Here is a 19,260-nt window from a genome sequence, read left to right on the forward strand (position 1 = left end):
ATTATTTTGTCACATTCTCCATTCCGTCCTGGAATCCCCTGAACTCCTAAATGATTTTTAAAGAATTTCACACATTAAAGTTTATTTTTTTAATTTATTTATTAAAATCCAAGTTAGTATACAGTATAGTATTGGTTTCAGAAGTAGAATCTCGTGATTCATCACTTACATTTAACACCCAGTGCTCATCCCAACAAGTGTCCTCCTTAATGCCCCTCGCGCATTTAGCCCATCCCCTCACCCACAGTCCCTCCAGCAACCCTCAGTTTGTTCGCTGTATATAAGAGTCTCTTATGGTTTGCCTCCCTTTCTGTTTTTATCTTAAAGTTTATTCTTTGCGCTATAAAGTTCTGTGGGTTTCAACAAATGCATGATGCCATATATTTATCATACCACGTCATGCAAAATAGTTTCCCCACCCTAAAATATCCCCTGTTTTTGTCCTTTCGACCCTCATTGCTCTGAACTCCTGGCATCTACTCATCTTGTGACTGTCTTTATAAATTTGTCCTTTCTGGAATGTCATAAAATTAGAATCATATACTACATAGATAGCCTTTTCAGACTGGCAAGTTTCATCCATGACTTTCTTTGGCTTGATAGCTTACTTTTTAAAAATCACTGAATAATATTCCTTTCTGCGAATGTACTAAAATTATTTGATCCGTGCACCTGCTGAAGGACATTTAATTACTTCCAATTGTTGGTGATTATGAATAAAAGTGTTATAAACATTCACGTGTAGTTTTTGTGCAGACTTAAGTTTTTGAGCAGTTGGGTAACTACCTAGGACCATGGTTGCTGCGTAAGAAAATGAATGCCAAACTGTCTTCCAAAGTAGCTGCAACATTTTGCTTTTCCACCAGTAATGAATGAATGTTCCTGTTGACCCACATGTGAGCTAGGAATTGGTGTTGCTAGGTTTTTGTGGGGTTTTTTTTTGAGGGAAACCATTCTAATGGGTATGTGGTAGCATCTCATTACTATTTAAATTATTAATGACAGTCAATATTGAAAATATTTCAAATGCTTATTTGTCATTTGTATTTTTTTTTTTTTTTTGGATTTGTGTCTATTCAGATGTTTGCCCACTTTTTTTTAAAATTGGCTTTTTGCCTTTTTATGGCTATTTTAAGATTTCTATGTACATTATAGATACAAGTCCTTATTCAGATACGTTTTGCAAATACTTTCTCAGCCTATAGCTTGTCTTTCATTCTCTTAAGAGTATTTTTTTCACAGAGCAGATTTTAAAATTCTAATAAAGTCTAACTTACCTTTTTTTTTCTTTCATGATTGTGCTTTTGGTGTTGTATCTAACACTCATCATGCAATCCAAGGTTTCTCTTATTTTGCATTTTACATTTGGGTGTGTGATCGATATTAAGTTAATTTTTATCATATCAAAAGTATAAACTCTGTATCTAGGCTCATTTTTTTGCATATGGACATCCAATTGTTTCTGCACCATTGTTTGAAAAGACTGTCCTTTCTCTAATTGCCTTTGCTCCTTTGTCAAAGATCAGTTGACTATATTAGTGTGGTTATATTTCTGGTTTCTTGATTCTGTTCCATTGATTTATGCATCTGTTCTTTTGCCAAGACAACACTGGGGTGATTACTGTAACTTATAGAAAGTCTTGAAATTGGGTACTGTTAAGTCCTCTAACTTTGTTTTTCCTCTCCAGTATTGTGTTTGTAATTCTAGGCCTTTTATCTTTCCCTATACACATGAGAATCAGTTTGTCTGTACTATCAAATAGTGGCTGGGATTTGATTGCAATATCAGTCGCATTGATCAAAAGACAAAGATGGGAAGAATTGCTCCCTTAATATCGAGTCTTCTAGATTATCTTTTACTTATTTAGATCTTACTTAGTTTCTTTCATCAGAGTTTTGTAGCTTTCTGCATTTAGATCCTTTATATATATATATTTTGGATTTACCTAAGTATTTCATTTTGGGAGTACTTTTGTAAATGGTATTGTTTTGGATTTTAAGTTCCAGTTGCTTGTTACTGATATATAGTAAAGCAATTGACTTTGTATATTAACCTTCTACCCTGTGACTTTGCTATATTTCCTTTTTAGTTTCAGAGGTTTTGTTTGGGGTTGGGTTTTGTTTGTTTTATTTGCTGACTCTTTGGGATGATTTTCTACATAGACAATTATGCCATCTGTGAAAAAATACAGTTTTGTTTCTACCTTCCCAGTCTGTATGCCTTTTATTCCTGCTTCTTGTCATGTTGCACTAGCTAGGACTTCCAGACTATTGTTAAATAAGAGTGGTAAGAGAAGACATCTCTTAAGATCTGTTTTTGATCTTAAGAGGAAAGCTTCTACTTACCCACCATTTAGTGCGATTTCTGCTTTGGGATTTTTGTTGATGTTCTTTATCAGGTTGAGGAAATTCCTTTCTATTCCTGGTTTGCTGAGTTCTTATTATTAATGAGTGTTCAATTTCATCAAATGTTTTTTCTTCATCAATTCATATGATCATATGATTTCTTCTTCTTTAGCCTGTTTATGTTGTGGGTTACATTGTTTTTTTTAATTTTTTTAATGTTTATTTTTGAGAGAGTGAGAGTATGTGTGCGTGCGCACATGAGTGGGAGAGGGGCAGAGAGAGAGGGAGACACAGAAAGTGAAGCAGGCTTCAGGCTCTGAGCTGTCAGCATAGAGTCCGACGCGGGGCTCGAACTCATGAACTGTGAGATCGTGACCTGAGCCAAAGTTAGACACTTAACTGACTGAGCCACCTAGGCACCCCACATTGATTGTTTTTTTTAAATATTAGTCCGTCTTGCATAACTGAACTAAATTCCACTGGCCTTTGTGTATAATCTTTTAAAACGTTGTTGGATTCAATTTGCTAATATTTGTTGAAGATTTTTACATCTATGTTCCTGAACAGTGTTGGTCTACAGTTTTCCCTTTTTGTAACGGTTTTATCTAGGCTCGGATTAGGATAATGATGGATTCACAGAATGATTTAGTAATGTTATTTTGGCTTCTATTTTCTGGAAGACATCAGGACAATTGGTGTCATTTGTTCCTTAAATATTTGATAGGATTTACCAGTAAATCCATCTGGGCATGGCACTTTATTTTTCGTGAGGTTATTAATTATTGATAACATTACTTTAGTAGATATGGACCTATTAAGATTACTTGTTTCTTTTTGTGCGACTTTTGGCAGTTTTTGTCTTTCAATGAATTATTCCACCTCAGGTAAGTTATCAAGTTTGTGGGCATAGAGTTGTCCATAGTACTGTTTTATTAATTGTGATAACTTTTCTTTCATTTTTGATACTGATCATATTTGCTCTCTTTTTTTCCTTGCTTAGCCCAACTAGAACTTCATCTATTTTATTGATCTTTTCAAGGAATCAGCTTTTAGTCCTGCTGTTTTTCTCTGTTGTTTTTCTGGTCTCACTTTCATTGATTTGTGTACCAATCTTTATTATTTATTTTCTTCTGCTTGCTTTAGGCTCAATTTACTCTTCTCTCTCCAATTTCCTAATGTGGAAACCTGGATATTGATTTTAGATCTTTTATAATATATAAATTTATTTATATATTATATTTATATATTAAATTAATTAAATATATAATTATATTTATACAATATATTAAATTAATATAATTAAATTATATTATATTTATATAAATATTTATATTTATATGAATATATAAATTTATTTAAAGATATAAGTCTTCCTCTAAGCACTTATAAATTTTGATTTGTTGTACTGTCATATTCATCTAGTTCAAAATGTTTTTTTTTTTTCAACTTCTCTTGACACTTGAGTGTCAAATGTCATGTGTTGTTTGGAAAAGTGATCCTTAATTTCTAAATATTGGGATTTTTGAGTATCTTTCTGTTACTGATTTCTGGTTTACTTCTACTGTGTACTGAGAACATACTTTATGTGACATCTACACTTTAAATATGTTAAAGTGTGTTTTATGGCCACATCTAAACAAGGTATGCGACATATCTTGGTGAATAATCCTTGTGATCTCAAGAAGGTTACATATTCTGCCTTTGTTAGAAGTATTGTATAAATGACTATAGATAAAGTAATTGATAGTGGTGTTCAGATCAATATATGTGTATATATCCCTACTGATTTTCTGCATGTTTGATTTATCCCCTTTTTATTACTAAAAGGGGAGTGTTGAAGTCTCCAACTGTAATTGTGGATTTGTCTATTTTTCTTTTCAGTTCTGTCAGTATTCGTGTCATGTGTTTTGATGTCCTGTTTTAGGCACATACACACTTAGAATTGTTGCCTTCTGGGAGAATTGACCCCTTTTTAATTAAGTAATTCCACTCTCTATCCTTGATAATTTTTCTTGTTTTGAAGTCTCTGACTGAAATTAATAAGCTACCTCAGCCTTCTTTTGTTGAACGCTATTATGGTATATCTTTCTCCATCTCTTTAGATTTAGCGTGTATTAATCTTTATATTTAAAGTGGGTTTCTTGTAGACAGCATGGCTCTTGTTTGGTTATCTACCCTGAAAATCTCTGCTTTTAAAAGAATTTTTTTTCAAGTTTATTTCTTTTGAGAAAGAGAGAGAGTGCAAGTAGGGGAGGGGCAGAGAGAGAGAGTGGGGGGGGCGGGGAGGGAGAATCCCTTGCAGACACCCCTGTCAAGGCACAGCCCGATGTAGGGTTCAGTCTCACAAACCGCGAGATCATGACCTGAGCCGAAATCAAGGGTCGGGCACTTAACTGACTGAGCCACCCAGGCACCCCAGTCTCTGCCTTTTAATTAGCATGTTAAGATCATTCACATTTAAATTGATTGTTGGTATTTTTGGATTAATATCTACCACATTTGTAGTTATTTTCTATTCCACTTTTTCTTTGTTCCTTTTTTCTCCCTCTTTTTCCACCTTATTCAGTTTTAAACAATACCTTATATTCTTTTTTATCTACTTTCTTAGCAAATCAATTATATATTTTAAAACCATTTTAGTTGCTATATACATTTCTCACTAATCTAAATTTGCAATATTTAATTTATTAATCTAAATATACCTTCAAATAACACTATACCACTTTATAAGTAATACACATACCTTACAATGGAATATTTCCGGTGCTTCCTTCTGTTCCTTATGAACAGTGATATAATTTATCTCACTTATCCATATGCTATAATTACCAACATGTTGTTAGTATTATTACTTTATAGAGTTATCTCTTAGATTAACTCAGAATAATAAAAACAGCAAAATATTTTATTTCCATTTATTCCTTCTCTGACACTATTCTTTACGTCGATCTGAGTTTCTGATCTGTATCACTTTCCTTCTCCCTAAGAACTTCTTTTAACACTTCTCACAGAGAAGTTCCACTGGCAATGAATTTCTTCAGTTTTGTTCATCTGAGAAAGTCTCAATTTTTGCCTTTGTTTTTGAACAATAATTTCACTGGATATAAAATTCTATATTATGGGGCTTTTCTTTCAACACTTTAAATATTTCACTCCACACTTTTTGCTTGCATGGTTTCTGATGAGAAGTCCACTGTAATTTTAATTTGTATTCTTGGTCTTTATATAGACTGTAGATTAATTCTTTTTCTTTCTCTTTCTAAATTTCCTCTTTGTCTTTGGCATTCTGTAGTTGTTTTTTTTTTTTTTTAACGTTTATTTATTTTTGAGACAGAGAAAGAGCATGAACAGGGGAGGAGCAGAGAGAGAGGGAGACACAGAATCTGAAACAGGCTCCAGGCTGTGAGCTATCAGCACAGAGCCTGACGCGGGGCTCGAACTCATGGACCGTGAGATCATGACCTGAGCCGAAGTCGGATGCCTAACCGACCAAGCCACCCAGGCGCCCCTGGCATTCTGTAGTTTGAATATGATATGCCTAGGTATAGAATTGCTTAGGTCAGAGTCGGGGGATGTCAAGGCAAGAATTTATCCTATTTGGTGCTTTCTGAGCTTCTTGGATCTGTAGTTTGGTTTCTGTCATTAACTTTGTTTCCAAAGTTCTTAGCCATTATTATTATTATTTCAGATATTTCTTCTGCTCTGTACTCCCTTTTCTTCTTCACCAGTTGCATGTATGTAACACCTTTTGAAATTTCTCAGAGTGCTTAGATGTTCTGTTGAGGTTTTGTTTTTTTTTCAAGCTGATTCTTTTCTCAGCTATATCAAGTTCACTGATGAGCCCATCAGAGGAATTCTTCATTTCTGTGGTTTTGATCTCTTGATTTTTTTTTTCCTTAGAGTTCCCACCTCTCTGTTTACATTACCAATCTCTTCTCTTTTTCTCCATTAGACCCCTTAACCTATAAATCATAGTTATTTAGAATTTCTTGTTTGACAGTTCCAACATCTGTATCAGATCTGGTCTGGTTCTGATGTTTGCTTTGTATATTCAGACTGTGCTTTTTCTTGCATGTTAGCATTCCTGATAATATTTTTGTGAAAGCCAATCGTGACATATCAGGTAATAGGAAATGAGATTAATAGGTTTCTAGCTTGAGAAATTATGTTAACCTGGCTGGCTAGGAGTTGGGCAGTGTTTAATGTTTGCTCTGATTGCTAAAGTCTTCAAATTTCTTGTCTTTTTGTCTCCCCCATTTACTTGAGCTTCCCTAAGTCCTCCTCCTGAAAAGGAAGCTGAGTCTTCCAGCTCTTTCACCTGTAGTCCTCTGTATTTATAGGGGATCCATGTTCGCTTGATGGTAAGGAATGGAGGAGCAGATGTGTTCTACATTCTTATGATTAAATCTCAGTCTTTTATTGGGTCTGTGTTTCTGGGCTCTGACCTTCACAAGTGTTTCTTAGCTTCCCTTAAGCATATTTGATATGAAGTAGAGAGGTCTGCAGTGAGAGAAATGTCCTTTCCCCAAATGGGATAGGGTTCTGGTAAAAACCTTTGCCCCTGAAGAGTAGACATTGTCATGAAGAGCACTCTGGGTATGTTTCATGATTTCCCTTGCTCTTCCCTCTTGCAGAGCTACAAGTTGTTCTTTTTTTTTTTTTTTTTTTTTTGTCTCCTCACTATGAGAACCTGGTAGGGTTCCTGGGGGTAAAACCCATGAAAGTGCGGAAGCTCCCTAATGACTGAAGCAGTTTCCCCCTCCTATGCTAGTCTGTACCCAGCCTCCAGCAGCCATCAAAATGACCATGTAAGTGTTCCTGTCAGTTTAGGGCTCCAGTCTCTTCTGCTCCGGGTAAGCAGATCTTGGCCGGGATTCTCTGGTTTTGCCTGTTTCTCAGATTTTGGAGAGTGGTTTGCCCTGCGACCTCAGTTCTCTGATGATTCCAAGAAAAGTCAGTGATTTTCAGTCTGTTCAGATTTTTGCTGTTCTAAGGATGGAAGCGATAATGGCTAAGGTCTTGACATATCGGAGCTGAAATCAGCAGAGTTTCTATTTCATTTCCATGCATATATTGTCAGTAACTTGTTTTAAATCACATTTATAATATTGTAAGTTTGACAGGTGGGGGCTATGTAGAGATAAGGAAGTTAATGCACAATAATATTAAAGCAATGTATAAAGTGATATGTACATTTAATAGAAAGTGTTTAATCTGTTATATTTAATCAAATATTAATATTATTTTTTTCTTAATTTACAATTTAAGTACATCATTTTAGAAACAAGGTTGATATTTTTTATTTCTGCCTCTAAAAATCTGCATGTGTATGTGAAGTATATGCTATTCTTTGTGTGCTAAACTCAGTAATGCTTTCCAGGGGTTCATTTTGTACAAGGATGCTGCTGAAGACGTTTGAAGATGTCTTGGTGTTTTGAAGACGTTTTGGTGTTTTAATCTTGATAAACTACAATATTTAAAGTTCAAAAATGTTAAACACATGAGAGAAAATCCAGTGTTTTGAGAGAATAACCATTTAAATGATCACAAAAACTAGATTAAAATTGTGATAGTGGCAGGGGCGGGAAATGCTGAGATCAATGCTCTAGTTGTTGGCATATTTGTGAAAGAAAAAAAACTTGAAGGCAAAATTAAATGAGTGTTTAAAGAGACTCTTTTTTTTTTTTCAAAGAAGCACCAGCTCTAGGATATATAAAAACTTATTACGTAAGAAAGTAAATGAAAATTTCTATTTTTATTTATTTTTTTAAAATTTTTTGTTAATGTTTATTTATTTTTGAGACTGAGAGAGAGAGAGAGAGAGAGAGAGAGCATGAACAGTGGAGGGTCAGAGAAAGAGGGAGACACAGCATCTGAAACAGGCTCCAGGCTCCGAGCTGTCAGCACAGAGCCCGACACGGGGCTCGAACCCACAGACTGCGAGATCATGACCTGAGCCAAAGTCAGGCGCTTAACCGACTGAGCCACCCAGACGCCCCTAAAATTTCTATTTTTAAATAAACATATCAAATACCCATTATTCTGTGTGTTCTCAATAAATACTTTTCAAGAAAGAGAACAAAATGAGAATTAATAATACATAATGGTCTTGGCTTAGCAATACCAAACACGTAAATCCATCCAAAAATTGTATCTACCGTTGTTGAACTCTTAACTATGTGCTAGGTACTGTGCTAAGTGTTTTCTCTATAGCGTCTTGATCCTTGCAGTCACCAAGCATTTATAAAATCTGAAACTTAAAAGATTTAGTTGGCATTTCCAAATTCTGTTCTGGGTCCTCTTCTTTCTCACTGTAAGCATTTTCCTTGGGAGCATGAACTCACTTCTAGGACCTCAATTAGTATGTATTGATAATTCCCAAGTATCTCTTCATCTTCCTCTCTCTCTCTCCTTCTCCTTTTCTTTTCTTTTTTATTTTTTTATTTTTAATGTTTATTTATTTCTGAGAGAGAGATAGAGTATGAGCAGGGGAGCGGCAGAGAGAGAGGGAGACACAGAATCCAAAGCAGGCTCCAGGCTCTGAGCTGTCAGCATAGAGCCCCATCTGGGGCTCGAACCCACGTAGCATGAGATCACGACCTGAACTGAAGTTGGATGCTTAACTGACTGAGCCACCCAGGCGCCCTATCTCCTTCTCCTTTTCTATACCCATATGACACTCCTGCTTGCTGGATGCCTCTCCTTATTCCACGGGTACATCTAATTTCAATAGGCCAAAGAGCACTCTACCCCATGCTTTTTGCGTTGGCAATGAATGGAGATATCAACCATCTGATTACTCTGTGCTGGAAGGGTATCATTTTTGACTTATTGTACCCTCTCATCTATCACCTCTAACTGATCACCAGTTGCTGTTGATTCTAGTTCTGAAACAAATTACTAATCTGGCTGCTTACCTTGCGTCCTGTCTCTACTGAAGTTTACATCACCATTGATTCTTAATCTAACTACTGCAGTGACCTCTCATGTGTCTTCTCATCTGATGGCACACCTCTCCACTCCATTCTACCCACTGGTAACCACATCAAAGTTTCTAATAAGACAGTGGCTCCTCTTGGGGTAAATTCAGATATCATTGCCATGGTCTTTGTGGTTTTTTCATGATATTGACTCTCTATGTCTAACTCTCTGGCTTCTCCATCTTCCCTCAGTATGTTGTCTTTCTCCAAGCTTTATTGATGCATAGGTGACAATTTAAGATTATACGTGTTTAAAGTATACAACTTGATAATTCGATATGCATATGTGTTGTGAAATATTCGGTACAATAAAGCTACTTAACATACTCATCACCTCACATAATTACTCTTTTTTTATGGGAAAAACACTCAACATCTGCAGTCTTAGAAAATTTCAAGTATGCAATACAGTATCGTTAACTGTAGTCATGTTGTTGTACATTAGATCTGATTTTTTCTTTTCAGGTCCCAACCTATATTGTTTCTTGCCTCCTAGCTTTGTAGTTGGCATTTCCTCTACCTGGAATATTCTTCCCCTTTACAGATATTTCCCCCTTAACCCCTATTTTTCATTTGTATCTCAGCTGAAATGTCATACAGTTTGGGAAGCCTTCCCTGTACACTTACATCTGGGTTAGCTTTCTTTTCTACATGGTCCCCCATCATCCTGTGTCCCCTAGAATTGCCCTTATCATGTGGTATTTGGCTGTTTATTTGCTATAACATCCATCATAATTACAAAATCCTTAAGGGCTTGCCTACCTATATTCTTAGCATAAAACAGCGTGAGAACATAGTAGGGTCTAAGTAAAAAACTCATGAGAGAATGGATGAAAGTGCTATACTAGTAAATGCCAAATCTGTGTTAAAAACTCAAGAGTTTCTTTGTTCTAAGACTGCTGTAAGCAGTTGCACTCTGCTACCTCCATCTCAAAAATTAATGGAATGTAGAGTATAAGACCAGAATACTTCATTTTTTTAATTTATTATTTTAGAGAAAAAAAGAGTGTGTGAGTAGGGGATGGGGGATAGGGTGTGGGACAGGCGGGGGGGGGGGAAGAGAGAGAGAGAGAGAGAGAGAGAGGAGAGAGAGAGAGAGGAAAGAGAATCTTAAGCAGTCTTTACAGTCAGCACAGAGCCTGAAGTGGAGCTTGATCCCACGACCCTGGCATCATGACCTAAGCTAAAATCAAGAGTTGAACCACTCAACCAAGCCACCCAGGCACCCCAAGACCAGAATACTTTAAAAATAAAACAGAGAGGGGCCAGCTGTGCTCACGATAAACTCAGGAAAAGCATGCAATTCAAATAGAAAAAGCTGAAAAACCTGTACCCTTTGGTGGTAAATGTTAAAAGATTTATTATCATAGTATATCAGATATCACAAGATTTGGCTAGTCTGTGAGCCAAACCAGTATAAATCAAAGTTTCATTGTGTTCCATTTCAAAAGAAAAGAGCAGGAAAATTGAAGATGAAAACAGATATTTTAATAAAATATTAAAATTGTTTGGTTAATGCAGAACACACTAGACAGGAGTATTTTGTCTCCTTTTCCTTAAAAAAAATAATGTAGGGGCACCTGGGTGGCTCAGTTGGTTAAGCATCTGACTCTTGGTTTCAGCTCAGGTCATGATCTCATGGTTCATGGGTTCGAGCCCCGCATAGGGGTCTGTGCTGATGGCATGGAGCCTGCTTGGGATTCTTTCTCTCTCCCTCTCTCTGCCCCACCTCTGCTCGCTCTCTCTCTCTCTCTCTCTCTCTTTCTCTCTCTCTCTCAAATAAATAAACTTTTAAAAAAACTGTAATACTTTTGTCTGACACTAAGGCATTAGTCTACAAATATTCCAAAGTAACTCTTTACAATTCCTTATTTAAAAGTATGGCAGCCTGAATTTAAGACTTCCAGGAGTCTTGAATGTGGTAAAAACTGGCTTTCAAAATATAGTTTCCATCCTTCAAGTCAGGACTATAATTGAGTGACTGCTTTTTCTTATAATATTTTTTCTAATAAGAATTACAAAGCAAAAAGGTTTTTAGCCCTCATAGAATCATCAGAGCACTTGTTCAGTGCTTTTATGTGATAGTGTTTACATTATCACTGGAACTTCCCTACTTATGGTGATTATAAAGCAGTATTACAGAGGCTTACCCTGTCCATAGGGTGCTCAGGCAGCTTAAGTTTTCTAATAGCCTGGTTCAGCCCACCTGAGAACCATTAAATACTCACCAAGGAAAACATATTCCACTATGAATATGTATGTGTTACATTTGTTACAAATTTCCATGGTAGAGTTGGAAATAGTGGGTTGGTTTCTGTCTTTCTCCCTCCCTCCCCCTTCCTTCCTTCCGTCCTTCCTTCTTTCCTTCCTTCCTTCCTTCCTTCCTTCCATCCATCCTTCCTTCCTTCCTTCCTTCCTTCCTTCCTTCCTTCCTTCCTTCCCCTTTCTTACCTTTCTTGCCTTTCTTTCACCTATACCTAGGTGTGGTTTGAGTCCAGTTCCCCAACCTGGTGACATATTTTTTGTCAAACTAAGGAGATACACAGTAGAGATACTATTCTACCATCTAGTGTGGAATGTACATCAGGTTACATGGAACCAAAGTTTAAAATAGTCATTTGAGACAATGACACTAAAACAGCCCATCCAAAAGCATAAATACAAAAGTGGACAATACAATACAAAATATACAATTGATGAGCCTGGTGGATTCAACTTTATTTTACGATGGATTGCTTCAGTGTTTGAATGACTGAGCTAGACTGAGGTAGGCTGGTCCAGCGGGCCTCTAGGAGTGAGGAACTCATTCTGTGAATTTTGCAGATCAGGTTTTTTGTGACCTCTTGTGCTATTTCTGCCCAGTTAGCTATTGCCAAGAATTAACCAGAAGATTGGTTTAATTCACTTATTAAGTTAAACAGTAAAATGATACGCAATTTTAAAACTCTCAAGGGTCTTTAAATTTATATTTTGCAAATAAGGATTTTTGAAAGTGTATCTGAGAAAGAAGGTCATTCAGTGATTAAGTCTATTGTGTCCTTTATTTTAGGCGTTACTGTGGGGAAGAGTCTCACGGGTCACGAAAAATCCTGATTCCTTCGCTGCCTCACCCCCCCATGCCCTCTCTGAGATTCGGATTCTCTAGTAGGGCCCAGGAATCCACATTTTAACTGAATTAAAATGGTCTGTGGGCCATCTTTAGAGGAAAAAATAAGCTCAGCGGGTCTTGAAGGTCCAATCCTACTAAATCTTATCATCTTTTTCTCAAAGACAAACTCCACTTTGTTCAGTATAGTGTTGGTAGGACCACACGGCAGGAGTTTTGTGACCCTGAGTTCCTCCTCCTTAGTCCGCTGCTGTCTCTTTGTAAAGGGAGAGGATCGTTCCATCACGTAAGTCATCTGGCAGCTTCCTGAAATAACTAGCAAACCAGCTTCTCGCACAGAAGGAAGGATGCTTTCCTTTTCGTTCATGTCCATTCACTCCCTTACATTCTGTGCTGCTGTATCATGTAGAGATCTTTTACTTTCATCTGTTATTAATGTGTTTCTTCCATCTCTGCTTATCCAGATTTACCTGTTATTGAAAGTCACGTGCAAAAGTTACTGCTCGTGCCCCCAAATGAAAGATCTTGTATTGCCCCGACTCCCATACATTCCAAAGTGTATCTCTTATTGCACTTACTGTGTTTTACTGTCTAACATATTTACGCTTATGCCTATGCCTCTTATCTCTTTTTATTAGACTCCCTGATTTGACTGTCATTTACTTTTGTATCCCACAATAAGTAAAATGTGTTTGTGTTTAAACGTGTTCATTTGTTTGAATCATAAAGGAATGAACACAGTTTGTTGGATTGCAGTAACAATTCTGAAATCTACATGATTATTTAATCAGTATTCACTTGGGGCACCTGGGTGGCTCAGTCGGTTAAGCATCTGACTTCAGCTCGGGTCACGATCTCGCGGTCCGTGAGTTCGAGCCCCGCGTCGGGCTCTGGGCTGATGGCTCGGAGCCTGGAGCCTGCTTCTGATTCTGTGTCTCCCTCTCTCTCTGCCCCTCCCCCGTTCATGCTCTGTCTCTCTCTGTCTCAAAAATAAATAAAACATTAAAAAAAAATTTTTTTAAATAATCAGTATTCACTTATTAAACATCTGTTTATTCTGTAACCTGCTAGGTCCTATAGATGAAGACAAAACATCTGAATAATTGACTCTGTATTAGGCTTTTATTTGGTTGTGCGGATATATTTTTGGTATATTTAGTTAAATTGCTTGTTAAATGTAAAAATAAATGAACCCAAACATACTTAAAACCATGAAGACTTATTTCATCAGGGAGTAAATGTCTGAAGTCCATGTACTATAAAAATGTATTAAATTATTTTTCTTTTTAACACCTTCAATTATTCTTTCTTTTTTATTTTTTAAAGTTCTTTTTGACATTTGTTCATTTTTGAGAGACAGAGAGAGGCAGATTGTGAGTAGGGAAGAGGCAGAGAGAGAGGGAGACACAGAATCCGAAGCAGGCTCCAGGTTCTGAGCTGTCAGCACCGAGCCCAACCTGGGGCTCGAACTCACAAACCATGAGATCATAACCTAAGCCAAAGTCGGGTACTCAACCAACTGAGCCACCCAGGCACCCCTCTTTCTTTTTAAATAAATGTGTGTGCATGCACAAATAAACCGGCATAAGCATTTGAGCCAAGATTTTAAAATTAAAAGACAAAACAGTATACAAAGTTGAAATGATTTGCTTATCTTCTGTGTGTTCTTACCGTTTCAGATGATGGAAAATTGTCCTTTGAAGAATTCAAAGCATATTTTGCAGATGGTGTTCTGAGTGGAGAAGAATTACATGAGCTTTTCCATACCATTGATACACATAATACCAAGTAAGGAACTTTTTATCATTGGATTCTGTAAGTGATGTACAGAAGGTGTGAACACGTATGTACTGATGCAGGAGAGAGTGAGGAAATACGTAAAGGGCACATTTTGTAATGTTTACTTCTGTATGTTGACTCTGTTTTGAAGTTTATTTATTTTGAGAGGGAGATAGAGAGTGCACTTGCGTGAGTGCACACACGAGTGCACACATGCCCAGGGGAGGGGCAGAAAGAGAGAGAGAATCTCAAGCCTCCTCTGAGCTGTCAGCACACAGCTAGCTGGATGTAGTCTGGGTCTGAAGAACCAGCCAGGAACCAAAGGGTGAGATCAAGATAGTGACCTTCACGGAAATCAAGAGTTGGTTGCTTAACCGACTAAGCCACCCAGACACCCCTCTGTGTGTTTACTTTTGAGGTACCCCCTCTTTAGTAATGGAAATACTCTGAAAAACTGAGTACTGAATTGCAAAACAGTGATCTTCTGTAGGGAGCCCAATTAAAGTAGCTTTAGAGTGTGCAGAATGTGAAACAAAAGCAAAGATTAGAGATAATTCTAAGTGTGTCATTAATAAGAAAGTGGCATTTTACCTTCTTTCTAGTTTCATCTCAGTTCGCTTCATCTAAAACTTATCCTGAGGCCATTATATTAGCTTAGTGAAATGCGGAACTGCAGTGATTTTCTGGACAATTCAGATGTGCTTAACTCCAGACCACTGTTACCTCAGACGTGCCGGTAATACAGGACACAGAATTTTTTTCTGAATAGTCAATGTATACAGTGATCTATTTTATTTATCTTACATATGTAGGTCCTTCCTTTTCATTAGTATAGCATTTATAAAGTTTCTATTTATATTCTTACTATACTAATGAGGGATTTAGGATATAGAACAACAGAAACGTGCTGTTTGATTTGGGTAATTGATCCAAATCACGTTATTTGTAACAGTCGTGATTACAGAATTCTAATGTGGAAAATGCGTCATTTCAGCCATGCCTGGAGACCCATCAGTGTGTTTCCTATTTGAACAATCACTGTCTTGCTTTAGGCAAAGTGTCGAGATGGTTCCAGGCAGTGAGCCAGCTTGCCGAGAAAATGCTCTTGGGCAACATCGAGGCATAGACTTTTTTCTGTGGCGAACTAATAAGAAAAATTAAAAGATTAAATTCACTTTCCTCAAGCAGTGGAAAATTTTTTAAATACTCAGTCTGTAAGTTTCTTCTGTTGGAATTTCAAATTCCCTATGAAACAGCTTCATTAGCTGATAACTGTGTCAGAAGTTTCATTCTGTTCAACAAATCTAAGTCCCTAGTGGGTGTGGGTTGGTATAACATGGAACCCGCTTATAGTTTGTGAAACAATAGACCCACTAACAAGTCATTTTTATATGATATCATAGCCACTGTGACTGAGGTATGTACAGGACACTGTGGGATAACACAGTGGGCCAGGGAATTTTAGCCTAGTTTGATAAACTCTAGGAATGTTCCTAGGATTAGGTAGCCAGGAGCTAAGTCTTTATGGGAGGGCAGAAACTAGTTAGGTAAAGAATGGAATGAGGGAATATTCCAACTAGAGGAAAAAGCATAAGAAAGGATCTGAAAGTATAAGGTGGATGGGAGTAACAAGTATTCATGTTTTCAGCATCATCAATTGTAAGGCTGAGAGCGGGAGGAGAAAAATCTGGAAAGGGAAGAATGGGCCAGGCAAGAAGGGGTGTGCGCTCTGAGATGCAAAAGTGCTTCAAGTTTAAACTGCAGGCCAGGAAATGGCCTTAAAGTACTTAAGCCAGGGATCAACATCTTTGTAGGTTATTGTGGTTCTCCTGAAGGACAGAGCTAAGCCGGGGGCGGGGGGGGGGGGGGCCGAAGGTGGAGAAAGGCCACGAATGAATGTTAGCCCAATTCTTAAATTGCTGCTAGGGAATAATGTTTATGCATGGAAGGAAGGAAGCCATGTGAACCATTCTGAGAACTAATACCTGAGTGAAAGAAAGAGCAGAGGCTCCCTTTATGGCTCAGATGTTGGAGATTAAGATGCTAATACTCCATTATGTATGTTGATTACTTATTCCTCGTTATACTTGCTATTAAAGTTTTAACAGTATCCAGGTTTGGAACAATTATTGCGAGTCATAATAGCAATCTTAGGTGTCACAGAGGTTTTTCAAAACACATTTATTCATATTGATGAAAACTAAAGTTTTCAGTAAACCTTATTGGCCTGATTTTGCTATTTTATTTACATATTTATTAGTTGAAATTACTTGGCATAGCCTTAAGATTACATTAATTGCTAAAGAATTATATGCAATGATTTATACAGTAAGTCCAAAGGAGTAATTATTACTACCAGTTGCTTTCATAGATGCATTAGTAAAAACACTTAAGTGTTTTCTGATAATGGTGGTCAAGCTAATCTGGAGCCTCTGGAGTCTCTAATATGTTAGAGACTTCAGAATTGTATTCATGAAATTCCTTAAAAAAAAAAAAAGAATGTCAGTCAGGCTTTGATCTTTTAAGGAGATTAATTCAAACATTGACCGAGAAATTTCAGAGCTATATTTCAAGCAAGTGATAACTTTTGTCTTTGCATGATCCAAGTTTCAATTATTTTAGTGATTGTACTATATGCCATATTTTTTTTCCCCTTCCACATGACTTCTAATAAAATATGTTCTTGTATGCTCAGCATCACCAACCATCCTAATTTGATCAAGGGTACAGCTTGGCCTGAAGGAGCCAATTTATACCTAGGCTAGACAATGTCATTCAGACTCACTGTCTCATGTTTATGGTGAACCATCAGATTCAGATACAATGAACGTCTGCTGCTAAGGCCCCTAGCGGTGCCTGGTTCCTGCCCCTCCTGATGTCTGGTGGTTTAACTTCATCTTGGAGTCTATTAAATCACGATCCACTTAATATACTGCATTTTCTTGAGCTTATTTGAGTAAGATTCTCTTTCTTGCAAAAGTATATGCTAACACAGTATTACCTCCACTCATTTCTGCCATCTCTGGAAACTTTTCTCTTTGCTATAAATATTATATTTGCCATGTTTTAAATAATTTTTTTAATGTTTATTTATTTGGGGGAGATAGAGTGGGGGAAGGGCAGAGAGAGAGGGAGACACAGAATCCGAAGGAGGCTCCAGGCTCTGAGCTGTCAGCACAGAGCCCGACACGGGGCTTGAACCCACAACGTGCAAGATCACGACCTGGGCCGAAGTCAGACACTCAACCAACTGAGCCACCCGGGTGTCCCTATATTTGCCGTGTTTTAAAAGTGCCGTGTCCACTCTGAAAATATTTGGAAATAAGGAAGGAAAATATTGAGAACATGTCTTGCTACTGAATTCTCCCCTTTTTTTCTCATGAAGAACAGTCTCAAAATATTGTGCTCCTAAAACATTGTGCTCGATCATGAACAGCGGATATTACTTAGAAATGTCATTGTAACTGTGCCTGTAGTACCACATCATTAAGATATTTTAAATATCAAAAATAAGTGCATTATTCCTTGTAAAAGGACATAAAAAACCTATCAGGTAAACCTAGAGATTCTCAGATACCATGTGTTTATAGGTAGCTTTTCAGTGAACAAACTACACACATACAGCTGTGCACTGATTACAAAATGTTTGGACAAGTTCAAAATATATATATGGCCCTCTCCACATACATTTAGGGAGCAATCTTAATTTACAGATTAAGCTTCCTGGTTTTTTTCCCTTCCTCTTGTCCATTCGTTTCTTTGCTCTCTTATTTTAAAAAATCAGTATGTTCATTTGAGAAATTATGTTTCGCGGATTCCACTGCAGCTTTAAGTGTGCCCTGCGGCCGTTTGGGTCTTTTCAGTCAGATTTCCTCCCCCGATACAAGGAGACTGTAACCAACAAATACAAAAACAAACCCGAAGACACACGGTCTCCTAAGAACTTACACATTTGAGATACTGCAAAGATTTCTATACGTGGATATTACCAAGATTGTAAATATCTATAGTTTTGAATCACAGAGAATTTCTTTTTTAGTGTATTTCAAAATGAAACCGTCAACCGCACATCCCTTTATGTTAAAGTGTTTAGGGAGCTCTGGTCACTTTTCCAGCCTGCACAGTTGCAAGCTTAAGCTCAAAATTCGGTACAGTCTCATTCTAATGAGAGTTCCATGAATCATCCTAATTGTTTGATTAGAATTTTAATAATGAATGATTTGCTAGCAATTACATTCCTAATCTACACGTCCTGAAGATTTCACTCAGAGCAGAGACTAGAAATGAAAAGAACCTGAATGACAGTAGGAAAAATTTGAAGACATCAGAAGTCTAAATTTCCATCACTTTTATCCAAAAATTAATTTTAACATTGACATTTTCCATTATGTTTGGATATTTAGAAAATTTTCGTGAGTTTTTTTCTTGAGTAGTGTGGTTGAGTGTAGAACACAAATCCAGCTTTTCCTATGCATGATCCTTGGGATATATGGCATAGCAAAGAAAAAGAAGGTCAAAATGTAAGTTTTTGTCAACAGGGCAAAATATTGTTGAAATTTTTAACTTTCTCAAACTTTAAGCGAAGTGCACACAATCTGATATTCCAAAACATTCTGAAGAATGTTATAGCCACCTTATTAAGCCTTTCATGATGTCACAGACTTTTGTCAACCCTCATTTTAACTGTCTTCTTTCTGGGTCAAATATGCCTAATCTTTTTTTCTTTTTTAAAAAAGAAAAAGAATTGTTAATCTCTCATTTTAATTAGCCTTATTACATCTTTTCCGGCTCCATTAAAAGGTTTTGGACACACGTTTTTCTCAAATTTGGAAAAGTTACTAGTAAAGTATCTAGTAAAAAATACATAAAGCCCATAACATTTAAGTTTGGCAAAAGACAATATTAGCAAAAGCTAAATCTACAGCTTTGATAATTTAAAAATTGAAACCATCATATCAGAGAACAGAAATAGATAGAAGGAAGATCATTAGGTCAAGAGGAAACTTCCATGGTTCATCAGAAGTGCTCTTACTCATCAGAAAGCCAGCT

The 19,260-nt window shown here is 36.8% G+C and overlaps 1 protein-coding gene and 1 long non-coding RNA gene across 2 annotated transcripts in view; one reads left to right on the top strand and one right to left on the bottom strand.

The window, feature by feature from the left end:
* Positions 1–19,260, top strand: part of NECAB1 (N-terminal EF-hand calcium binding protein 1) — a 194,173-nt gene that overhangs the window by 24,116 nt on the left and 150,797 nt on the right. The window contains exon 3 of the mRNA XM_053896109.1: positions 14,112–14,220. Coding sequence (XP_053752084.1) covers positions 14,112–14,220 — 109 coding nt within the window. The remainder of the gene's footprint in view (positions 1–14,111; positions 14,221–19,260) is intronic.
* Positions 12,351–14,301, bottom strand: LOC109269472 (uncharacterized). The gene is made up of 2 exons (XR_002081088.2): positions 14,104–14,301; positions 12,351–12,902 (listed from the first exon to the last, which is right to left on the bottom strand). It is a non-coding gene; the product is annotated as an uncharacterized LOC109269472 (long non-coding RNA).

The sequence above is a fragment of the Panthera pardus genome, unplaced genomic scaffold (genome assembly GCF_024362965.1).
Source record: "Panthera pardus isolate Hobbes unplaced genomic scaffold, ASM2436296v1 HiC_scaffold_7, whole genome shotgun sequence".
Lineage (NCBI taxonomy): Eukaryota > Metazoa > Chordata > Mammalia > Carnivora > Felidae > Panthera > Panthera pardus.